The sequence below is a fragment of the Peromyscus eremicus genome, chromosome 15 (assembly GCF_949786415.1).
Source record: "Peromyscus eremicus chromosome 15, PerEre_H2_v1, whole genome shotgun sequence".
Classification (NCBI taxonomy): Eukaryota; Metazoa; Chordata; class Mammalia; order Rodentia; family Cricetidae; genus Peromyscus; species Peromyscus eremicus.
In genome coordinates this window covers 64,629,498-64,654,012 of record NC_081431.1, presented here as the reverse complement: position 1 = coordinate 64,654,012, position 24,515 = coordinate 64,629,498, and the positions used below count along the sequence as shown (strand labels likewise).

Here is a 24,515-nt window from a genome sequence, read left to right as displayed (position 1 = left end):
TTTGGAATCTGGTGGCATGTACTTTTGTCCAAGGGCTATTTTTATAGTCACTGTTTAAACACGTACTCAAGTAACATTCCAATCCAGCTTTGTGGAAAGTTGGAAGCAACTCTGTGGGCCACTCCGCAGGACACCTGTGTGGCCATGGTTCTCAGTGGCCACTCCGCAGGACACCTGTGTGGCCCTGGTTCTCAGTGGGCCACTCCGCAGGACACCTGTGTGGCCCTGGTTGTCAGTGGATCACTCCACAGGGCACCTGTGTGGCCCTGGTTCTCAGTAGATCACTCCACAGGGCACCTGTGTGGCCCTGGTTCTCAGTAGATCACTCCACAGGGCACCTGTGTGGCCCTGGTTGTCAGTGGATCACTCCACAGGGCATCTGTGTGGCCCTGGTTCTCAGTGGGCCACTCTGTAGGACACCTGCGTGGCTCTGGTTCTCAGTGGATCACTCCAAAAGGCACCTGTGTGCCCCTGGTTCTCAGTGGGCCACTCTACAGGACACCTGTGTGGCCCTGGTTCTCAGTGGGCCACTCTACAGGACACCTATGTGGCCCTGGTTCTCAGCGTACACAGGGGTCGTGTAGGGGTGGGGCTTGGAGAAGAACATGTTTCTTACACCTCTGACAAATAACAACCTTTCACTGTAAACATGAAGAGAGAGCAAGGGCCCACCCTCTCCACTGTAAACGTGAAGAGAGAGCAAGGGCCCACCCTCTCAAGAGGAAGACAGTGACACTCAGACTTGGTTCCCAGGAGTCAGAAAGTGTCATTTATGGCTGCAGCAAAAGTGCATACTTCTCCTTTGGCTTTTGTTATTTTTTGTATGTTTATCTTAATTACTGTCCTTGAGGCAACAACAGTCATGACGAACTTTCAGTAAGCCTTGTCTTTGCCCCTACACACAGTTCTGAACCCCTGACACACATTAACTCATTCAGTTCCTGCCATGACCCCCAGAGGCAGGCTCTCTTTAGATCACAGATTTTCAGATTCCTGTGTCGGAGACTGTGGAACCGAGCTCTGGGGACTGCATGAAACCATCCAGGCTAATTTAGGAGCTGAATTAAGGGGACTTGAGAGATGTACTTGTCATGTATGACTTACAATGGAAAGCTCTAGGAAAAAAAAAAAAAAAGATGGAGACCAGAAAAAAAGATGGAAAAAAAAATGACAAGAAGGTAGAAGTTAGCCGGGAAGACAAAAGGAAAGGATGAGCAGGAATGAGAGGGGACCGGGAAGAGTGATAATGGGGGGGACTATGATCAAAATACATTATATACATGTATAAAAGCGTCCTAATGAAATGCATTGCTGTATAATTAACGTAAGCTATTTTTCTTTAAATGGTGGAGGAGTGCCTTGCCTAAACAAAGTTTTGTCACAAGGAGGGTAGAAGAAATCCTTGGCAAATAGTCAGGTCATTCTTGAATGATCCAATGTTGTCCAACCTTTCCTCTCTGTAGAGCTGAGGGTGGGAGGGAGATCATGCTGGCAGGAGGAGCCGTGGGGGCCAGACGGCAGGGTGGGGTGGAAGCCGCAGGCCTCCTCGCCCTGGGAAAGGCTCTCCTTCTCACAGGTTTGTCTCTCTTTGTGCTCTAGGAGTGACAGTACAGGTTCTTTCCACGGTTCCTGTCATGTTTAGCTACTGGGTGAGTGTGAAACCTCAAACCATCTCCCTGGTGGTGAAGGCTCATGTCCATGTCCAGCTCCCCAGAAGGTGACAGACAACTTAAATCTTGCAGTTGGACCCATCAAGCCCCTCCCCATCCTCCTCTTGGTTTGGATGTTTGTTTTTGAGACAAACTCTCCGATAGCCCAGGATGGCTTCAGCCTTGCTTTGTAGCTGAGGATAACCCTGAACTTCTGTTCCTCCCTGCCCCCATCTCCCGAGTGCTAGGATCCAGGCAGGCTCCACCACGCCCAGTTTATATGGTGCTGGGGTTGGAACCCAGGGTTGGAACCCAGGGCTTCTTACATGCTGGGCAGGCACTCTGCCCACTGAGCCACATCCCTACTCCAGCGGTTCCTTTATAGGCCGGTAGCATGTGCTCCCCAGACTGCCTTTGTTAGCCTTGTTCTTGCTTCAGGACAGCAGCCAATATGTGGCTGTCAAACCCAATTCTAGATTCACCACACAGTTCAGTTGTAGACTGAGTCCCCACCAGAGCTCATCTCTCAGACTAACCCCTGCCATGCCTGGCTGAACTGCTGATAAGCCGGTGCCCTCTGAAGTAAGAAGTTTGAAATAGGATAATAATGGCCCACTATATTATGCCTCCTGAGGACATGTACAGAAGGGGAGTCCTAGATCCCTTTCCACAAGTCAACAGTTCTCAAGCACTAAGAGTTTATTGATTGGTTTTTGAGACCATGGAGGGGACTTTGGGTACAGAGCTAAGAACTCGCTAACCTGGTAGTTGCTGTGGTTGAAAGTGTGAGTTAAGAGCAATGCAAACACCACCCATTCTCCATACTTTCCCCATCTGTAGTCACAAATCCAGCAAGCGTGACTCAGGTCTCTATGCTTCTGATTACATGTAAAAGAAAACATCTTGAAACCCCTATGTGGGTTTGGAGAGATAAAGTGTTTGTTTTGCAAGCACAAAGAACCTGAGTTCAATCCCCAGACCCCACATAAAGAAGTGGGTATGGGAGTTGGAGAAATGGCTCAGTATGTAAGATCATTGGCTGCTCAATCATGAGGACCTGAGTTCTGATTCCAGAACCTGCTTTAAAAAGCTAGGCATGGCCGGGCAGTGGTGGCACACGCCTTTAATCCCAGCACTCGGGAGGCAGAGCCAGGTGGATCTCTGTGAGTTCGAGGCCAGCCTGGGCTACCAAGTGAGTTCCAGGAAAGGCGCAAAGCTACACAGAGAAACCCTGTCTCGAAAAACCAAAAAAAAAAAAAAAAAAAAAAAAAAGCTAGGCATGGCCACATTTGAGCCTGTGACCCCAGTACTGTAGAAGCTGGAGATTGGGGAATCGCTGAGCCTAGGAAAGGGGGAGATTGGGGGAAAGGAAATCAAGCCGTTGCCTCAGGGTCAGAGCCCACTGGAAGGGTGGGGAGGACAGAGGAAACAGGACCAGTACAGAAGCAGGCCTGGTAGCCTTCAAGGAGCCAAGACAGAAGCCTTGATGGCAGCTTCAGACACTGGGAAGGCCTTCAAGGTCTTTCTGCTGCTGGTAGTGGCCGATCATCGGTCCCTGTCTAAGCTGGAGCAGTCCGGTAGTTAGCCCATCAGGCTCAGCCACAGCTTCTGGCCTCTATTCTTCTAATTAACCAGCAGCATCCATGCAGTTCTCTTTTCTCAGTCTGTACCTCTTCTTCCTAAAGCGTAAAATCGTTAATATTTTCATCTAAGAGGCAACGTTGTTGGGAATGAACATCTGATAAAGTCGGCTTTGACTGCCATGGAACCTTTTCTGTTCTCACCAGGCCAAACCTAAGGATACTTTGGAGCTGTGCCAGTTTTTAAACAATGACCTAGCTGCCACCGTTGCCAGATACCCTCGAAGGTTTGTGGGTTTGGGGACATTGCCTATGCAAGCCCCAGAGCTGGCCGTCGAGGAGATGGAGCGTTGCGTGAGAGAGCTAGGATTTCCTGGAGTCCAGATTGGCTCCCACATCAACATGTGGGACCTGAACGACCCGGAACTCTTCCCAGTCTACACCGTGAGTACTGCTGCTTTTGCTCAGCCAACACGTAGCGGCACAGCCTTGGCCTGGCAGACACCAAGCTGGTGGGGGACCAAGAAGGGATCATTTCGGCGGGAGCAGGGGGGGCGGGGGACGGGACTGGGGGACGGGATGGGACGGAACACGGGACCACAAGAGGTCAGTGACTTTAGATGTAGGTAGAAGATGGAGAAATCTACCAAAAGTCCTACCAAAAGAGTGAGCCGTTCTACAGAAGGAGAAGATGGGACGCTTCCCAGGCCTGCCCTGGGGTAGTTCAAATGAAATCTCTCTCTTCCTGTATCACACAGGTACTCCTTTTCATTGCACATGGAAGCCTAAATGTCACCCTCATTGCTAACACTTTACATAATCCAACACACACACACACACACACACACACACACACACACACACACACTTTTTTTTTTGCTATGAAAAAAATAATATTTTTCAAAAATACGAAGCAATTTTGAAGAGACTGTAGAAATACAAAAAATATACAAATAAAGACAAACACACCAATCACTCCACCCAAAGATTATAACCATTGTTATGTCTCATTTCATTTAAAAACTTTGCATGTCTATATTTTAACAAAATTAGAATTCTGTTGCACATATGATCTCATCTCCTAATTGAAAATTTACAAACAAAATAAACATTGTATGTGTGTGTGTGTGTGTGTGTGTGTGTGTGTGTGTGCTTGTGGCATGCATACTTATATTCATGTTTGCATGTGTGTGGGCATACATGTGTGCATACGTGTGGTGCATAGCATCAGGCATCTTCCTAGATAGCTCTCCACCTTATTTACTGAGGCAGGTCTCTTCCTGTTTGCCTGTTTCAGCTGGTCTGGCCAGCTCAGCCCAAGTATCCCATCTCCAGCTCTCCAGTACTAGGATCACAAGCAGCCACCTGGCTATTATGTGGGTTCTGAGAACATGAAGAATAGACCCCACACTTGTATGACAACCTCCCCAGCCCAATGAAGATTATCTTAATGGATGACTTTTTTAAAACTGCAGAATATTCCAGTGTGTTGGCATGTTTTTATTTAATTCATCAATCCTCAACTAAGAATCTTAGGAAGAAGCTGGGCACTCAGGAAAAGGCAGGCGGAACTCTGAGTTCGAGGCCAGCCTGGTCTTCAAAGCAAGTTCCAGAACAGCCAGGGCTACACAGAGAAACCCTGTCTCCAAAAACCAAAAACCAAACCAAACACAGAAAGAACCTTAGGCAGCTAAAGGTGTCTTTCGGCAGTACATAATAAAAATACATCATGAAGCTGAGCGTGAAGGTACAGCCCATAATCTCATCATTCAGGAGTCTGAGGAAGAAGGATCATGAATTTGAGGCCAGCCTGGGCTACATAGTGAGTTTCAGGCAAGCCTGAGATACAGAGCAAGATCCTGTCTCAAAATCCTCAAAATAAATATATATAGATGAGAAGAAAGGGCAGAAAGGGGGAAGGGGGAAAATATAAATAGATAGATATATCAATGTATGTATCTATGTATCATAGCTTATAAATAGGTGATAGATAACAGATACATATATAGATAGATGGAGGTTTTACATATATAGATAAGAATGCCATGAAAATGTTAGCATTTAATAAACTCAGATGGTGATTATATGAGTGTTTATTGTGTTATTGTTTATAATGTCTATATTTAAAATAGCTCAAAATTAAAAACGTTTTCTAAATGATACTATCCAGTTCTGAAGTGCCCAGTTTCCCACCCCACCATCCCCTCCACCACTCTTCCTTCCTCATCCTGTAACTGGATCAGCCCTCCTTGGTACCAGGATTTAAGATCCATGATTCTTCACTCAATGGCGTTTTTTTTTGTTTGTTTTTTTTGTTTTTTGTTTTTTTACAAATCTCACTCTCCTCTCACAATTATAATGGTATGGGAGAGTTTCCTATTATTTCCATCGTAATGCAAAAATCCTCAGTACTGATTTAAGTAGATGTTTGCAGACTCACCAGGCATTCTCCTGTCTGTCATTTATTCATTTAATATTTATGGAGCTCTAATCACATGCAAACAATTTCCCATGTCTGTGTCTGTGGTGACTGCCCACCATGCAGGGAATTGCCTATGAAACCGCCTCTAAAAATTTAATATCCTTCTCAATACTGAACTCTCTGAACGAATTAGCAGCAGAGGCTCAGCTGATGCAGAGAATGTTTTCTGGAAATTTCAGTGAGCTTTGAACAAGGATTTATTTACTCATGCATCCAAGTTGCCTCAGCGCAGTGTGCGAGAGTCTTGAGCTACAAGTCATTTTTAGTATTCATCGGAACTGGGTTTATAAATTCCTGGGGGGCTAGAAAGCAATAGCAGCCACTGGAGTGCACACAGACATTTCCATCTGAGTGCCGAGTGCAACCCATCTATCACTCCAACGAGATTGTTTGGGAGCATGCCAGTCTCTGAGGGACCAGAGTTGACCTGCAGTGTCCCTGGTCTGACAATCTATTTGTTTGGTTAGCAAAGCTGGCCTGCCCAGCTCCTCTCTAGCTTGCGTCAGTAACGTGCTCAAACAAAGGGGAAGAACTGACAGCCGAGTTGGTGCTGTCATGTGCTGTCATTTCAAGGGAGTCCCGGCACTCCCGCAGCATCCCAATGCCCCCGCCCCTTTCCCATAGACCTCCCTTCTAAGTGAATAAACCTAGTAACATACACCCAGGTACAAAATTATTTCATTGCTGGTATGAGGCAGGCAGAATATTAGCGCCTGACCACCTGACTCATCTGATGCCAAGGCCTGACTAAGTTACGTGGTTTCTCTCTTCTCCTTACGGAGGCAGGCATGAGTACACATCTCTGAACATGTGTAACACACAGAGTACATGTCTCATAAATGATTAAAATTGTTAGTAGTTGTGAAATTCCTGTTTGTGTGTGTGTGGTGGTGGTGGTGGTGGTGGTGGTGTCTGTCTGTGTCTGTGTCTGTGAGTGTGTGTGTGTGTGTGTGTGTGTGTGTGTGTGTGTGTGTGTGTGCGCGCGTGTGTGAAGGTCAGATGCTGACATCCAATGTCTTCCTCAGTTGCTCTTCACCTTATTTTAAATTGTATTGTATATGTGTCAGTGTTCTGCCTGCACGTATGTCTGTGCACCACATGTGTGTAGTGTCCTCCAAGGCCAGAAGAGGGCTTCAGATCTTCTGGGGCTGGTGTTGTGGACCACTGTGAGCCATCACGTGGGTGCTGGGGACCAAATGCTGGTCCTCTGGAAGAGCAGCCACAGTGACTCTTAACCGCTAAAGCCACCTCACCAGCCCTTTCACCTCATTTTCAGAGACGAGGTTCCACTGAGCTTGGAGCTTGTTGACCCCACTAAACTGGCTAGACCAGTGGGCTCCAGAGACGCTCCTGTCTGCAGCCCCAGCACTGGCGTTACAAACAGATGCTGCTGCGCCCAGCTTTTCCGCGGGGTCTGGGGATCCGAACTCTGGGCCTCATGTTTACACAGCTGGCACTTTCCTGCCTGGGTCGCGTGCTCAGCCTAATTAATAGCTGTAAAATTCTCATAGCAGCACTGGTACCAAGCGCTCCGTGAATGTTAGTTATGATCTTCAGAGTATGAGGTTTTGTGTTCTCTGTCACGCCCCACACATAGAAGGAAATTTTTTTTCATGTTAATTAGAACTCAATCAAGTCTTATCCTAATGAGAGGTCAGATCTCATTCTTTTTTTTTTTTTTAGATTTATTTATTTACTTTATGTATATGAGCACTCTATCTGTGTGTACATCTGAAGAAGGCATCAGATCCCACTATAGATGGTTGTGAGCCACCATGTGATTGCTGGGAATTTAACTCGGGATCTCTGGAGAAGCAGCCAGTTCTCCTAACTGCTGAGTTAGCCATCTGAGCCCCAGAGGTCAGATCTCACAAAGGGCCGCAATCAGGTGCTTTGGGGAAGCCTATGGCATCCCAAGAAGTCAGTATTCTCTTTCCAGCTTGCATTCATGATCAGGAAGCAGTTCGATTCCGTGCCTTCAAAAGCTTATGTCACTGTGCTCTACAGAGCCCGCTGAGTTGGAGATCTCCAGTTCATCCCTTGCCTGTCAGGTCTAAGATCCCTACCTATCCAAAACTGTGCCACATTAAAAAATACTTACACACACAAGTCACATTGCATCAGCTGGGTTAGCACAAATATTTGTGTGTAGAGGTAGGATGAGTCACACTTGTGTCCCAATATGCTTAAAAAGAAAATGTCCTAATGAAAGCTTGTTTAGAACCTTGGTGATCACTAGTATTAATGACTATTGTCCTAGTTTTCCTTCTACTGCTGTGATAAAACACCGTGGCCAAAGCAACCTGGAGAACCACCTGCCCAGTGGGCTGGCTCCTCCCATATCAATCATTAATCAAGAAAAGGTCCCCACAGACTTGCCTACAGGCAGTCTAATGGACACAGTTTCTCAGTTGAGGTTCTCTCTTCCCAGAAGAGTCTACCTTGTGAAGAGTTGGAGAAAAAAAAAAAAAAAAAAAAAAAAAAAAAAACCACCTCACCAGTAAAACTACTGAGAGGATTTAATCAAACATTTTGTTGACTAAAGGTCATTCCATCCACATGGTCTTTCCATTTCCCACAAGCTCTTGAGGCAGGTTAGCCCATAGTATTCATAGTATTCTCAGGCACTGAGAGTTCTCTCTTCAGTAAATTCCTTTCATTCATGGGAGAGTGCTGAGAGACTCACTGGGCTCCAGGAACAGTGAGAGTACCCACAGATCCAGACACCCCATCACTGTTGAATCCAACTGTCTTCACGACTTAGATCAGATCAGCCTACCCCATTCTATCTGTAAGGGCCTAATCTCTATCTCATCATTTTCCTGAATTTATTTATTTATTTATTTATTTATTTATTTATTTATTTATTTATTTATTTACTTGTTTGTTTGTTTGTCTGATATGGGGTCTGTCTGTGCACTAGTACCTGACCTGACATTCCCTATGTAGCTCAGGCTGACTTTGAACTTGCACTGACAGGTGTACACAAACCTGCCTGGCTCTCATTTCCTCACTTTCTGTAGCTCCAGATTTCTAAGAGGGGAGAAGGAGGGAGCCCTCCTGCCCTGACTCCAAGGATACCCTCCCAGTCATCCTGAAGGGGTGCACTGTGCAGGTACCAGTGGGGAAAATTCGCCTGCATTTGAAGTGTGGGACTGGACCTTATGCATTTGCTCTTCATCAAAGTGTTTGAGTTGGGGCTGGAGAGATTTTCAGTCAATAATGTGTTTACCTTGGAAGTCCAAGACCTTGAATTCAGTCTCCAGAATCCGTGTAAAAAAAGTTGGGCATGTTGGTATGCACTTAGAAACTCAGAACTGGAGAAATAGAGACAGATGGATTCCTGGTGCTCACTGGCCACTCAACCTAGACAAATCAGTGAGCTTCAGGCTAGTGAAAGTCTCTCTCTCTCTCTCTCTCTCTCTCTCTCTCTCTCTCTCTCTCTCTCTCTCTCTCACACACACACACACACACACACACACCATTGAGTGGTGGATGTTTCCTGTAATTTCTTTCACCAAGCAATATGTTAAATTCATCAACCTATGGTTAATTCTGAGAGTTCTTTTTATTTGTTCAAGCAGTAATAATTGGTCAAGGAATCTTCTATACTGATCAAGAAGGAATTTCAAAGTATTTGAGCTTATTTGCTCAGACCAACGTAGAATGAGATATTAAAAAAAGTGGTAGCCCCGAAAAACCTCTTTCTCATTGCTCTATTTAAGGCGGCTGAGAGACTGAACTGTTCTCTGTTCGTGCATCCCTGGGATATGCAGATGGATGGTCGAATGGCCAAATACTGGCTGCCTTGGCTCGTAGGTTTGTGCTGGACTGGGGTCGGGAGCACGGCTTCAACTCTTGGGTTTTTCCAGTTGTCCATGGGTCTTCATTCTGCCAGAGGAAGGAAGGGGGATCAGATTGAGAGTAATAGCAATTACCAGGATTAGGCTTTTACTCAGCTAACTCCAATTTAACAGATCTACCTGACTGCATTTTCTCCTGTTACCTGTACATCCTAGCTAATGAGCAGTCATGTGAAGACTCAGTTTCTCCAACTTTGTCAGCTCCTTGGGGGTTAAAGCATCCAACATGAGCCAACTGCTGCTTCTAGGAGTGTGAAGCATTTGAAGAAATTCACATCAACCCAATAATTTTTCAGCCTTAGCTCCAAGAGGCAGCAGAACTTGGCAGGTTTAATAGTAATCGTTAACATTTAGTGAGCTGTAGTGATGTACCAGATACTATCACAGAACCCTAAAAATAACCCATTGCTAGGAACCAACCATCACTGCTGTATAAACTGAAGGCATGATGACTCCAAGATATGGTTAGGGGGAGGGAAGTTTCTGAGCAGCAGGAAGTTCAGGGTAAGAGGGAGTGAGAAGAGCCAGGATGCCAGTATGGACTCTGAAATGTGTAACAGGTACTTGTGATAGTGAGGGAGCCAGGAGGCCAGCATGTGCCTTGGTATGGTAATAGGCACCATAGATAGCCACTTGTCCCTTCTGATAATGAAATGGCCCCTTTGGTAGAAGGGAATGGCTTCACAAGTTCCTGAGGAAAGTTGGCTTTTGTCTAACTGGCAGAATTTGGACCTGACAACTACCCTAAGTTCACAGATGAGGAAATAGAGCCGAGGGAGCTGACTAATGTTTGCTGAGCACCTCCAATGTGAAGTCATAACCAGGAACTTTACTGAGATCGTTATGTACAAAACTACACAAAAACCCTACAAGACAGGAAAGCACATTCCCCATGAAGAAACACAGGCGAGAACACCAAACAACTGCTCCCAGGCCAAGGGCAGAACATCCCAAGAGCTGTCATTCTGCCCAGAAGCCTAACTAACACTATGCATCCGGACTGAAAGGAGAGAGGCTAGGGACTCAGCTCAGTGGTAGAGCACTTGTCTAGCAAGCACAAGGACCTGGGTTTGATCCTCAGCACTGAGAAGAAAACAGAAGGAATCAGTGTTACTGGGAATCAGGGCCAGGCTGGGGGGGTTCCAGCTTCTTGGTCCCTTATCCAAGGAGCTGAAAATAAGGACTCACGTAGATTTGCAGAGTAACTTTATTAGGAGTGAACAGATAGTACAAACGGTAGATACACTGATAATCTGGTTCTCTGTTTTGTTTGTTAGATTGGGTCATGTATTTATTTTCTTACTGTAAGTAAGGGTGCAGTGAAACCACTGAACTGGACTGATCCATGGTGCATGGCAAGAAAAGGTTTATTGTAAATATGAAGCTGCCACATAACTCTAGTGTGGTAGAGAGAATAGCCAGAGGCATTTTGGGGAGTCCAAAGTTGCCACAGCTACCTCCCAGGAGGCAAAGAGGAGCAGAGAGGAAGGCCAGGGTAGGGGGTGGGGAGTGGTTGGTTTTAAAGGGAGCAGGTAGCCTCAGGGTTGGGGGAGGAAGAATGTCTAAGCTGGAATAGCCTGGGGTTTTAGGTCCAGAAGATCCAAGTGGCATTGAAACTCACCATAGCTTCATGTTAAAAGGGACTGAAGGAGCCTGCAGGTTAGTGTAGGCTTTGGTATGTAACTAGATGCCCCCATTTGCCTGAGGTAGAAAGAGACAAGGGAAGTGGCTTTTCTTGGCTGCTGGTGAGCTCGTATCTATCTGCCAGCAATTCTGTGTCCAGCCTGAGCTGAGTGAGCCCAGACTCATCTTGAAACATAATCAATAGCTGCCTTTTAAGGTTGGGGACCCAACACTTACTATGAATGTCACTTCCCATAATGCATTTTATTTTAATTATATACTTACCCAGTTATATGTAGGCATAAGATGATTAATGTAAGATTCTCCCTAATAGGTTACTAGAAGACACAGTTTTGCCTTACTGTATATGCACCCCAAACCAATTCAGGCCAGATAGGCCCTTTTATTCTTCCTAGCTGGATATGTTGGGAATACACTTGACTAGAAATGACCTAAATTTGAGTGTTACCAGGGCTGGGGAAACTTAACATCATTCAAAGAGGAGAGTATATGTAATCTGATGCAGATAGGGGGCCTAGAGGTTCTGAGGTTGCTAGGTTCATTGTTTGGAGAGGTGTGCATGTGTGTTTGCATAGTATGTGCAAGGGAAGGGAATGGGCTGCCGAGGGCACTGTTACACGGGGAGGTGTGTATAGCCCCAAACCAAACAGGAATCCCAAGCTAAACCAAGCTTGCTGCCTCATCAGGACCAAAGCCAAGCCCTTTGCCGGTTCCATCTCTTAGACCCCTCTCCCTGAAACAGCAAATGGGGACCTTCGGATGGTTCTTCTTGGCTAAGTAATGCCCTGGGTACATTGGAATCATTTCTGGGCAGAGGGGCCCCGTGTTTCACATCACAAACAAGTCCCCAACTTAGCTATTGCTCTGCAGCCACTGTCCCTAAGCCTCTTGCTTAAGTTAACAAGCCCTGAATCACGCAACCCATTTCCTCTTCTAGGGATGCCATCGGAGACCACCATGGCCATCTGCTCCATGATCATGGGTGGGGTGTTTGAGAAGTTTCCCAAACTCAAAGTGTGCTTTGCACATGGAGGTGAGTCCCTATTCACATCAGCTCAGAGTGGCCTAAGAAAATGCCAGACAGGGTGACTTAAAGCAACATTTCCTCACGGTTCTGGAGGCTAGAAATTGGAGACTGTAGTGCTGACAGGGCTGGTTTCTGGTGAGGGCTTTCCTCCTAGCACATAGATGGTGGCCTTCTCCTGGGTCCTCATGTGACCCTTCCTCTGTGCATCCATGGGCGAGGAAAGGACAAAGGACAGTGCTTGAAGGACAGAGATGGTTCTGGTCTCTTCTTTCATGTGTGTATTTAGCATGTTTTTTTGTGCATGCATGTGGATGCATGTGGATGGATGTGGAGGCCAAGGACAAGGAGGCCAATGTTGGGTAATGTTCCTCAGGTGCCACCCACCTTTTTTTTTTTAAGACAGCGTCCCTCACTAAACCTAGAGCTCATCAATCTGGATAGACTGATTAGCTAGCAAGCCCAGGGATCCTTCTGCCTCCACCTCCCCAGAGCTGGGATTACAGGTGGATGCCTGGCTGTATTACATATGTCTGGCATTCAAAGTGCTTGCATGTCACTGCAGTCGTTCACTTTACCAAGTGAATTATCTCCCCATCCATTTTTCATTTATTTATTCATTTGTTTGTTTATTACTCATTTACTTTTAGTGCTACTGAGCATTGACTCTAGAGCCTCACACATGCTAGGCAGGTGCTCTCTGCCAAGCTACATGCAAGCCCTTTTGAATTTTGTTTGTTTGTTTTGTTTTGTTTTGTTTTTCGAGACAGGGCTTCTCTGTGTAGTTTTGGTGCCTGTCCTGGATCTCACTCTGTAGACCAGGCTGGCCTGGAACTCACAGAGGTGCACCTGGCTCTGCCTCCCGAGCACTGGGATTAAAGGTGTGCACTACCGCCTCCCAGCGCCCTTTTCAATTTTTAAAAAAAGATTATTGTTGTTGATACATCTGTCTGTGTGTGTGTGTGCGTGTGCGTGTGCGTGTGTGTGCGCGTGCGCGTGTGTGTGCACGCAGGTGCTTTCTGAGACCAGAGGAGGATGTCAGAGCCACTGGAGCTAGTTACAAGTAGTTGTGAGCCACCCGTCATGGGTGCTGGGTACTAGAGATCTTCTGTAACAACAAGAACCTGCCAAGCTGTTTCTCCAGCCCCTTAAGTTTATTTTGAGACAGTCTTTCACTAGTTTCCCAGGCTGGCCTTAAACTCACTCTGTAGACTAAGCAGTTAGTCTTTGAACTCACAATCCTCCTGCCTCTGCCTCCTTGCAGGTGGTGCCTTCCCCTTCACAATAGGAAGAATCGCCCATGGATTCAACATGCGCCCAGATCTCTGTGCCCAGGACAATTCATCTGACCCCAGGAAATACCTTGGCTCCTTCTACACAGACTCCCTGGTTCACGATCCTCGGTCTCTGAAGCTGTTGACAGATGTCATAGGAAAGGTAAGCTGGGGTCCCATTTGGATGGCTTGTGGGAAAGCAGCAGGCTAGACCAGCAGCCTGCTACTTGACAGGTGAGACACTTTTGAGGGAAAAGGAAAGTTCGAGTTAGTAAAACATCCGAAATATGTACTATTGCTTCTTGGTACAAAGAGAATTGATTCCAGGACCCCCAAAGATACCAAAACTCTCAGATGCCCAATTGTTCTATATTAAGTGGTATAGTTTTTGTATATTACTTATACACACCCTCCTAAATGCTCTAGATCCCTTACAATCATAATACAAAGTGGGTGGTGTCTACTTGGTGTTTTTTCTATTGCTTAGGAGGTAATTAAAGGGAGTTAGCTTCTACATGTTAAAAACAAAAGCTATTTTCCAAAGTATTTTCTCATTGAGTCACTATGACATAGTCACGCGTGTATATGATGTGCTCTGATCATATTTACTCCCATCACCCTCTCTTTCTCCTGTCTTAGTTTTTAGTTTGCTTTCTGTTGCTGTGATTAACACCGTTATCAAACGTGCCTGGGTGGGGAAAAGGTTATTTGGCTGACAGGTTAGAGTGCATTCTAAACTAGGACGGAAGCTCAATGCAGGGACCTGGAGACAGGAACTGAAGCAGAAACCAAGGAGGAGCACCACTTGCTCAGTACATTTCTTATAGTACACAAACCCACCTGCCCAGGGATGGCCCCGCCCACAGTGGCTGGGCCCTCTTACAGCCATTAACACAATGCCCACAGGCCAATCTGAGACAGGCAACACCTCAGTCGAAGTTTCCTAGGTATGTCTAGGTTTGTGTCAGGTTGACAAAAATAATAAGCATACCCCCCCCAACCTCCACCCTTCTCCCCCTTTTTGGTGACCCAGTGAGCTGTGTTAGGGTTATTAGGGGTGAAGGGCTACCCACAGGAGCAGGAGCATGGGTGAGAGATTGTTTCAAGTATTCTCCGTACCCAGTTGGTTGGATGTCAGCACACAGGACTGGAGAGTGTAGTAGATGACCAAGGAGCACAGAGGAACGATCACATTTCTGTTCCATCTTATTGCACATGCGTATCTGTAGGTTTCCAATTTCACCCGGGATGGGGAGGGTGGTCTTTTTTAAATTTATTTATTTCTATTTTTTTGGTGTTTTGCCTGTATGTATGTCTGTGTGAGTTTCCAATTTCACCTGGGGGGGGTAGAATTTTCTTTTTATTTATTTATTTCTATTTTATTGGTGTTTTGCCTGCATGTATGTCTGTGTGAGGGTGTTGGATCCTGCAGTTACAGTTGTGAGCTACCATGTGGGTGCCGAGAATGATCCCTCTGGAAGAACAGTCAGTGCTTTTAACTGCTGAGCCATCTCTCTAGCTCCATAGAATTTTCTAAAAGTATCTGGAAATACTGAAAATGGGAGCAAGTATGTAATCAGGAAAGCACAAAGGAGAGAACCCAAAGGCAACTGTGGGTCCTGAACTTTTATCAGCAGAAAAGGGGAAGAGACAGGGAGCTGGGCAAAGGTCCACTCTGAACAGTGCCCCGTTGAACAGAGTGTCTGCTAGTATGTTTGGAAATGGAAACATCATGAGAAAAACACCTCCGTCAAGTTCAAAGCCTATCCTCTGAACAATATGACCAGCAATGGGGGATGCTATTTCCACCTTGAAATAGTACCCGAGGCAACACACACTAGCTGAAGAAGAAGAGCATGGCAAGTTCACTGTGACCCCAGTGGGCACAGCAGGTAGTGGGCACGTGTGTATACATCCTGAGCAGGGCTCCCAGGGAAGGTAATGGTTCTAGTGTCTTGTCTTCACACCATGACAGCTTGAATGACTATAATTTGGGCATGAAACCCTCAAGTTTTCTATGCCCTCGCAGGCCGGTAGATCCAGGACTTAGAAGCTGTTTTCATTATTCTCTTTAAAATAGTAATGCTCCCCAATTCTAGTTACAGTCACATGGGCAGATTCCCTTTTAAAAACAATCCCCAAATCAGAACGACCCTTTGAACTTTGATTTTTCTGGGAATGTTCCTCAACTACTTCATCAGTGGTTGGCCTTTAGATTTTTACCTGTAATTTCTCATGAATTATCACCATTTTCTGGCCTCAACTAGTTTTATATAACCTGTTTTTTGTTGGGTAGATATCATACATTTTCTTTTTTATTTCATTTAAAAAAATATTTTCATACAATATATTTTGGCCATTTTCTTCTTCCCCAGCACCTCACAGATCCTTCTTACTTCCCTACCCACCCAACTTTTTCTTTTCTCTCTCTCTTTCAAAAAAAAATGAAAATCAAAACAAAAGACAAGACAGACCAAAAATGCCCAACAATACATTTTCTTACTTCTCTAAGAATTTCTGCAAGTGTACTTAAGCCTGTGTGTCTTCATCCAAGTCGTGTGTGTGTGTGTGTGTGTGTGTGTGTGTATGTATGTGTGCGCGCGCACATGCGTGCATGCATGCATGAACATGCGCAGGTGCTTGGACATCAGAAGACAACTTCTTGTGCCAGTCCTCGCCATCCACCTGTTTGGAGACAGTCTTATCACTGCTGCATCCACCAGGCCCACCATCTTCCCAGGATTCTCCTGTCTCCACTTACCCTCTCTTGCTATGGATGTGCTGGGACCATGGATATGTGCTACCAAATCTGGCTTTACAAAGATTCTGGAAATCCAAACTCAGTGATCTGACGTCTCTAAAAAGATTCTTTGTCATCAAAGAAAGATTTTACTAGTTCCAGGACTATGGCAGGAAATAGAATGTTACACATTAATAGAAACACTTCTAAAATAACTTGAGACAAACAGGGTTTCCTGCCCAGCTCTCACCCAACTTGACATTTATGTTTATTTTTATACTTCCATCTCCAAATAACTTTGATAAATGATGTCTTCCGATGCACTGCAGTACGAACGAGGGAAACCCTGTTTTGATGCCTGTAAGCCTCCTGAGAGGCTTCTAACTCTCCCTCAAGAAGTTGTGGACAACGAGAGGAAATCTTGGTTCTAGCACGCGGTAGCTGGGTTACTGCTCTAGCTTCATCTCTGTTGCTGTGATAAAACACCCTGACAAGAAGCAGCAGAGAGGATAACGGGGTTTCTTTCAGCTTACGATTCCAGGTTACCATCCATCATTGTGGAGAAGTCAAGTCAGGAGCTTGAAGCAGCTGGTCACATCACATCCACAGTGAAGAGCAGTGAGAAATGAATGTGAGCGTGCTCACTTGCTTGCTTATGCTCAGCTTAATTTCTCCACTCTTAAACAGATCAGTACCGCCTACCTTATACTTTCTGTCTCATACTCACTCCTAAGTACCTCAGTTTACAGATCTGTGCTATCACAGCTGGCCCTCATAGAACCTTTAAAGGGGGCCTTCTAAAACAGTAGATGTGAAATGCCACATTAGCACATTCAGACATATATCTTCAGAAACTGGTTCATCATCTTAGTAGATCCCCAGGGAACAGACTCTTCTGGGAGCAGATGTGATGAGAACCTGACATAGTCTTGTGTATCCCAGGGAGCTCAGGCCAGTTGACAGCAGAGCAACTGTCCATGCAAGGCCATGCTTAGGCTTCCTCAGCCCCGGATTCTTCCTTATCATTCATTTAATACATAGGAAAATTGCAGCTGTAAGATAATAGGTGAATTGGTTACTTTTCTTCTTGTTATAAAATGTCTGACAAAAGCAACTTCAGGAAGAAAGGGCTTATTTCAGCTCACAGTTCAAGGGTATCATCTATCATAACCGGGAAGGCATTGTTGCAGGAGCAGACGTCTCATAGCATCTATAGTGAGAAAGGAGGAAGAGATGAATGCTGGTGCTCAGCTGGCCTTTTCCATTTCATTCAGCTCATGGAAGAGTACTGTCCACAATCAGAGTGAGTCTTCTCACATCAATTAACTCAATCTAGAAACTCCACCACAGACATGCCCAGAGGTTTGTCATCTAGGTGATTCTAGATGCTGTCAAATTGATGATCAATATTAACCATCATGAAGAATGAAGAAGCAGCAATTTTTCAAAGTATTTTTACTTGAGTATTTATTAAGCATCTATCAAGTAGAGGGGTTATCAACTGATGGGTAGGTGTGTGCTCTCCTTCCTGCAAAACCACACAAATCTTGAGGAGTCTCTTTTCCTTACTTTCTCCCTGCTGCAATCTCCTTTCCCTCAAAACAAGAGCACCACATTAATAAGACTTTCATTTCTTGTGCCTACTTTCTTGTACCTAATATTTCAGGACTAATTACATCAGGGTTCCTTCTTTCATATATTCAAACATTAAAAAAAGATGTTGGGTTTTTATTGTATATGTGTATATATGGGGATGTGGTTATGTGCACATGAGTAGCAGCACATTCTACAGTGGCTAGAAGTCAGACCCCCAGGAGCTGGAGTTACAAGGCATTGTGAGCAGCCTGACATGGGTGCTGGGTGTGCTGATATTGTGTCCCGCAATATATTGTGCACCCTAATAAACTTATCTGGGGTCAGAGAACAGAACAGCCACTGGATAGACACAGAGCCAGAAAAAATGGTGGCATACACACCTTTAATCTTAGCCTTCTGGAAGCAGAGATCCATCTGGATCTCTATGAGTTCAAAGCCACACTGAAAACAACCAGACATGGTGACACACACCTTTAACCCCAGCACTTGAGATCTCATGTCTTGCTTGGGAAAGACACATGCCTTTAATCCTAGGAAGTGATGGCAGGAAGCAGAAAGGTATATAAGGTGTGAGGACCAGAAACTAGAGTCTTGTTAAGCTTTTAGGCTTTTAGCAGCAGTTCAGCTGAGATCAATTCAGATGAGGACTCAGAGGCTTCTAGTCTGAGGAAACAGGATCGGCTGAGAAGTTGGCCGGGTGAGGTCAGCTGTGGCTTGTTCTGCCTGACTGATCTTTCAGCGTGTGCCCCAGTACCTGGCTCCGGGTTTGTTTTTATTAATAAGATCTTTTAAGATCCATGGTACAGCTGGGAACTAACTCAGTCCCTCTGCATGAACAATACAAGCTCATAACCACTTAGCCATCTCTCCAGCCCCACACCCATTCAAGAAATTGTTCCTTCAACTCATTCACACATTTACTAAAGCAATTTTCAAGTTGATTATAAGCATATGTGTCAAAGTTATATTCCAACCATCTCAAAAGAAGATTTTTTTTAAACAAGTCCAATTCCAGTTCAAAGAATTGTTGTTGTTGTTGTTGTTTTTCGAGACAGGGTTTCTCTGTGTAGTTTTGGTGTCTGTCCTGGAACTCACTCTGTAGACCAGGCTGGCCTCCAACTCACAGAGATCCACCTGGCTCTGCCTCCCAAGTGCTGGGATTAAAGGCGTGCACCACCGCCACCTGGCTAGTTCAAAGAATTATTATGGGCAGAGTCACCTCATAAGAAAAATAATGGTTAAATAATAACTATTAACTGGTTTTATTTCAAAATGAAAGAATCTAAGGACGATGGATTTAAAAAGAAAAAAATCTAAAGCATTAAGGATGATAGCCCAGATTTAGACCAATTTCAAAACCAATGAATTTGTAAAATTGCTATCAAGCTGGAGACGATCAAGAGTTACTGTGTTGGTTGAATAAGAATGGTCCCCATTGGCTCACATATGTGAATGTTTAGTCACCAGGAAGTAGAAATGTTTGAAAGGATTAGAAGGCTTAGGAGGTGTGGCCTTGTTGGAGGAAGTGTGTCACTGGTGGTGGGCTTTGAAGTTTCAAAAGTCTCTCTCTCTCTCTCTCTCTCTCTCTCTCTCTCTGTGTGTGTGTGTGTGTGTGTGTGTGTGTGCCTACGGATCAGGATGTATCTCTCAGTTACTCCCCCAGTCCATGCCTGTCTGATTCTCACCATGATGATAATGGACTAAGCCTCTGAAACTGTAAGCCAGCCCTCAATTAAATGCTTTCTAAGTGTTGGTCATGGTGTCTTTTCACAGCAACAGAACAGTGACTAAGACAGTTACCAATAAAAGGCACGCATTTGGATAATAGGTAAGAAAAGTTTAAAACTCAGAAAGTTACAAGCAGATATAGAACCTTCTATAGAAAGAAGTTGAGAGCAAGTCGAAATAATAATTTAAACCTTTCAAACCATGAGTTTGCTGGTCTGTGGTAGAATTTAAAAATTAAAAAAAAAATCAACCCAAGGGACTGGGGAAATGAGATGGCTCAGTGGGTAAAGCACTGGCAATGCATCCCTGGGCACCTGAGTTCGAATCCCCAGAATCCATTTAAGAGCTAGATACACAGCGTGAACATCTTTAATCCCAACGCTCTTAGAAGCCCAAGGGCCAACTATCCTGGTACATGCAGCAGAAAAACAACAGAAGGACCCTGTCTGAAATAAGTGGAAGTCAAGAAGGACTGGCACCTGACACTATCCTCTGAACACACACATGCACACGCACGTGCACGTGCAACACACAGAAGGAAACCAAGGAAATAATCAGGAGGGATGAATTTCAGAAGACTGGAAGACTGCTTTTCACTTCTGCTTTAGGCGCCTTTGCTTTCTCCATATTAAAACAGGACAGACTGCTTCCTAAAGCATATTTATATCTGAGAATGCCAGCATGCTGGGAAGGGAAAAGTTCCTAATTAGAAAATTAATGCCTGGATTTCATCTTCATGCTAATGGAGCTGACGAGGGTAGTATAAGCGTGGGACTCTAAAATCATGTTGTATGTTGGAAATGTAAACAGCTTTAGCAAGAAGAGGAGATGAACCCCTGGTGCATAACAAGCAGAGTGTTAGAACAAGATCAGCTGCTGGCACAGATGCAAGGAGACATAACTGTGTGTCTTGAGGGCTTCCGCAGCAGGTGTATTTGCTTGGCTTCATATACAAATGAATACAGAAATCTAAACATAGATTTGGTAGTCAATCATTGACTTTGAAACTATGGTGTGTGTGTGTGTGTTGGACATCATGGGTTCTATCCTATCACTCTGTTTTGTTCTCTTAAGACAAGGTCTCTCATTGAATCTGGAGCTAGGCTGGCAGCCAGAAAGCCCCCAACACTCCTCCTGCCTCTGCCTCACACAGCACTAGAATTATAGGCACATGCACAAACATGTTCAGTTGAGGTACTGGGGATTTGAACTCAGTTCCTCATGATTGGGCAACAAGCACTCTCTGAACTATCTCCCTAGCCATCAAATATATATATACATATACATAACATAAGATCTCACTCTGTGGACCAGGCTGGCCTTAAATTCACAGAGATCCACTTGCCTCTGCCTCCTCAATGCTGGAATTAAAGGCATGTGCCACCAACACTCAGGTTAAATTTCTATTTTTTAAATGACCATTTCCTGCAGTGTATATTACCAGTTGAAGTATTTTTTAAGTTTGAAGTTATTTTGAACACTATATGTGTGTCTATGTATGTATGTATGTATGTATGTATATATATATATATATATATATATAGTACACATATATCTGGTATGATTTTTGATATATGTGTAAATGGTATAATGTTTCTATCAGGTTAAACATGTCTACCCAAGCATATCTCTATGGTTAAACATTACAAGTCATTTCTCCTGGCTTTTTGAAATATACAGAACATTATTATTATGTATAGTCATCCCACTGTGTAACATGCCAGATCTCCTGGGGTTCTTTAGCTGGTGGGTTGGTCATTGCTTCTGGAGACAGGGTCTCACTTTGTAGCCCAGGTTAACTGGAACTTACTATATGACCCAGAAATTTCTTGTATGTTTCAAAATAGATATGGTAGAATTGTTTCACCTCAAAGAAGCACTAAATGATTAGCTGATGGATAGCCCAATGCCTTGATTTTATCATTACACAATGTAGGCCTGTATCAACACTGCATGGTACTGATGAATTTATAAAAGCATTATTCTCAAAGTACAAATACTAAAGTAAATACATAAGCTGGGTGTGGTGGTGCATGCCTTTAATCCCAGCACTCAGGAGGCAGAGGCAGGTGGACCTCTGTGAGTTTTAGACCAGCCTGCTTTACATAGTGAGTTCCAGGCTAGCCAGGACTATGTAGGGAGCCCTTTTCTAGATAGATAGATAGATAGATAGATAGATAGATAGATAGATAGATAGAGATAGATAGATATAGATGATAGATAAGATAGTGATTGATAGATAGATTGATTGATGAGAGAGAGAGAGAGAGAGAGAGAGAGAGAGAGAGAGAGAGAGAGAGGTGGGTGAGTGGATGGATGGATGGATAGTGCACACTGTTAGTACAACCGAAAAACAGTGTCAGTTGTGATAACAAAACACTGTATTGAGCCAGAGGGCTGACTCAATAGGTAAAGTCTCTCCCACACAAACAGATGGACAAATAACTTACACTTCCTGAAGGGAGAAAACTGATTCCCAAAACTTTGCGGCTAGACCTCCACATGTGCGCTGCAGCACATGTCTCCCTCCCTCCATGGTGCATTTCCTGATTTTAGAAAGTGCATTGTAGCCGGGCGGTGGTGGCGCACGCCTTTAATCCCAGCACTTGGGAGGCAGAGGCAGGTGGATCTTTGTGAGTTCGAGGCCAGCCTGGTCTACAGAGCGAGATCCAGGAAAAGGCGCAAAGCTACACAGAGAAACCCTGTCTCAAAAAACCAAAAAACCAAAAAAAAAAAAAAAAAAAAAAGAAAGTGCATTGTAGTCATATAAGAAGTGTCTCCTTAGCCAGGCCTGTTGGCACATGTCTTTAATCACAGCACACTGAAGGCAAAGGTGGTCAGATCCCTGTGAGCTTCTAGGCTAGCCTGGTCTACACAGCAAGTCACTTGCCAACCAAAGCTATCTGATGAAACCCTTTCAAAAAAGAAGAGGAGAAGGGAGGAGAGGAGAAAGAAGAAGTCAAGATGGTTCCATGGGTAAAGGAACTTGCTGCCAAGTCTGACAACCTGGGTTTGATCGGAACCCACGGGGTGGAAGGAGAGAACTGACTCCCACAGTTTGTACTCTCACCTCCACATGTCACCATCTCCCCCTACCCCCCTCTCTCTCTCTCACACACACACACACACACCACAAATAAGTACATGTTAGAAAAAAAAAGAAAAAGTCCTGTTTTTAGGAAATAAACGCTAATTTATTTAGGAATAAAGGGCAATGATGTCTCCAAACTCACCATGGTTTCATTCATACATACATACATACATACATACACACTTACATATAACTAAAAATAACAAAGCAAGGTGTCAAAATACTAACAACTTTTTAACTTGGGTGATGATTATATGGCAGATTCTTGAATTTCATGGCAACTCTTCTGTAGCTTTAAAACTTTATAAAATTAAAAACTAAATACCACGTTAATGAATTAGTATGAAGTGGAGTTCAACAGGGCTGTAGGGATATCTCAGTGGTTAAGAGCACTCGCTGCACTTGCAGAAGACCAAGTTCAGGTCCCAACACCCACCCACATCAGGCAGCTTATAACCACTTATAACTCCAACACCAGTGGCTCTGACACCATCTTCTGGTCTCTCCACCAACACTTTCACACATATGGTACTCCATCCCCCACCCCAAACACCACCACCACCACACACACACACACACACACACACACACACACACACACACAAATCAGAGTTCAAGATGACTAGGACACTGCAACCAGAGGAATCAACCCGTTCAAGTCAGCAAACTATGAAAGGCTTGCTGTGACTGGAAGGGACCGTGGTTCATTTAGAGAGCTTGGCAGAAAGGATGCCACATTTCATTTGGGAAAGCTCAAGAGAAGTTAACAAAGGAATTATTTACAAAGCTATGAGGAGTTAGACTACCACTTAGCCCAAACTTTTCTTTCCAACTCTACTTTCTTACAGGCTCACTTGTGATATGTCATTATAAGAAAGGCAGAATATTTCATTTCATCTGAATATACCCATATGTTTTATCAAGTAAATAGCCATTTCTTATATTTCAGTATTCTGTATTTCAATTACTAAGAAAATAAACAGGCTGAGGTGTAGAATAGCCCATTCAATTAAGCGTTCATCGTACAAGCATACTTACTTGGGTCCAATTCCCAGAACCCATATTAAAAAGATCCAGGTGTGATGGTACACATCTGTATTCCAAGCACTGGGAAGGCAGAGACAGGTGGCCTTGGGGATCACAGGCTAGCCAGATGAGCATCTTTAATGAATTCCAGGACAGTAACAGACCTTGTTTCAAAAACCAAGGTGGACAGCACCTCAGGAACGAGACACCGAAGATTGTGTTCTGGCCTCCACACTTGTAGACATGCATACTCAGAAGCAAGACTGGAAGTAGATTTACAATTCTTAGAAGACCTAATAGTGACACCTGCTGGGACAGAAAAATAGCAAAATGGAAACTGAACCTTTAAGTCTTTAACATTTTAGAGCAGTTCTGGTTCTATTAAATTAGAAAGAAAGTTCTTGTTTTACCAGACTGGTGTATATGATAAGCAAATTAAGTGTACAGAAGGCTCTTTAATGTTCTCGTATTTACAAATAAAATTGTATTTTTCTCCTTTTAGGATAAAGTCATTCTGGGAACTGATTACCCCTTTCCACTAGGTGAGCAGGAGCCCGGGAAGTTGATAGAGTCCATGGGAGAATTCGACGAAGAAACAAAGGTACATGCCTTGAACCTCAGTCTTCTTCCTGAGCTGAACAGAGAGCCCATTATACTTCATTTGCCTACAACTTTCATTTGATTCAATCTTCTGACATCGCTAGACTATTAAAAACAAAAGAATCTTAATATCTTAAAATAAGCCCAGTATAACTAAATGCATAAATCCTCTGCATGAGAACACACACACACACACACACACACACACACACACACAC

At 44.3% G+C, this 24,515-nt stretch overlaps 1 protein-coding gene across 1 annotated transcript in view; it reads left to right on the top strand.

The window, feature by feature from the left end:
* Acmsd (aminocarboxymuconate semialdehyde decarboxylase) overlaps positions 1 to 24,515 on the top strand; it is a 36,624-nt gene that overhangs the window by 11,755 nt on the left and 354 nt on the right. The window contains exons 4-9 of the mRNA XM_059280505.1: positions 1,600 to 1,649; positions 3,437 to 3,673; positions 9,437 to 9,530; positions 12,156 to 12,251; positions 13,507 to 13,679; positions 24,200 to 24,298. Of these exons, the coding sequence (XP_059136488.1) occupies positions 1,600 to 1,649; positions 3,437 to 3,673; positions 9,437 to 9,530; positions 12,156 to 12,251; positions 13,507 to 13,679; positions 24,200 to 24,298 (749 nt within the window). The remainder of the gene's footprint in view (positions 1 to 1,599; positions 1,650 to 3,436; positions 3,674 to 9,436; positions 9,531 to 12,155; positions 12,252 to 13,506; positions 13,680 to 24,199; positions 24,299 to 24,515) is intronic.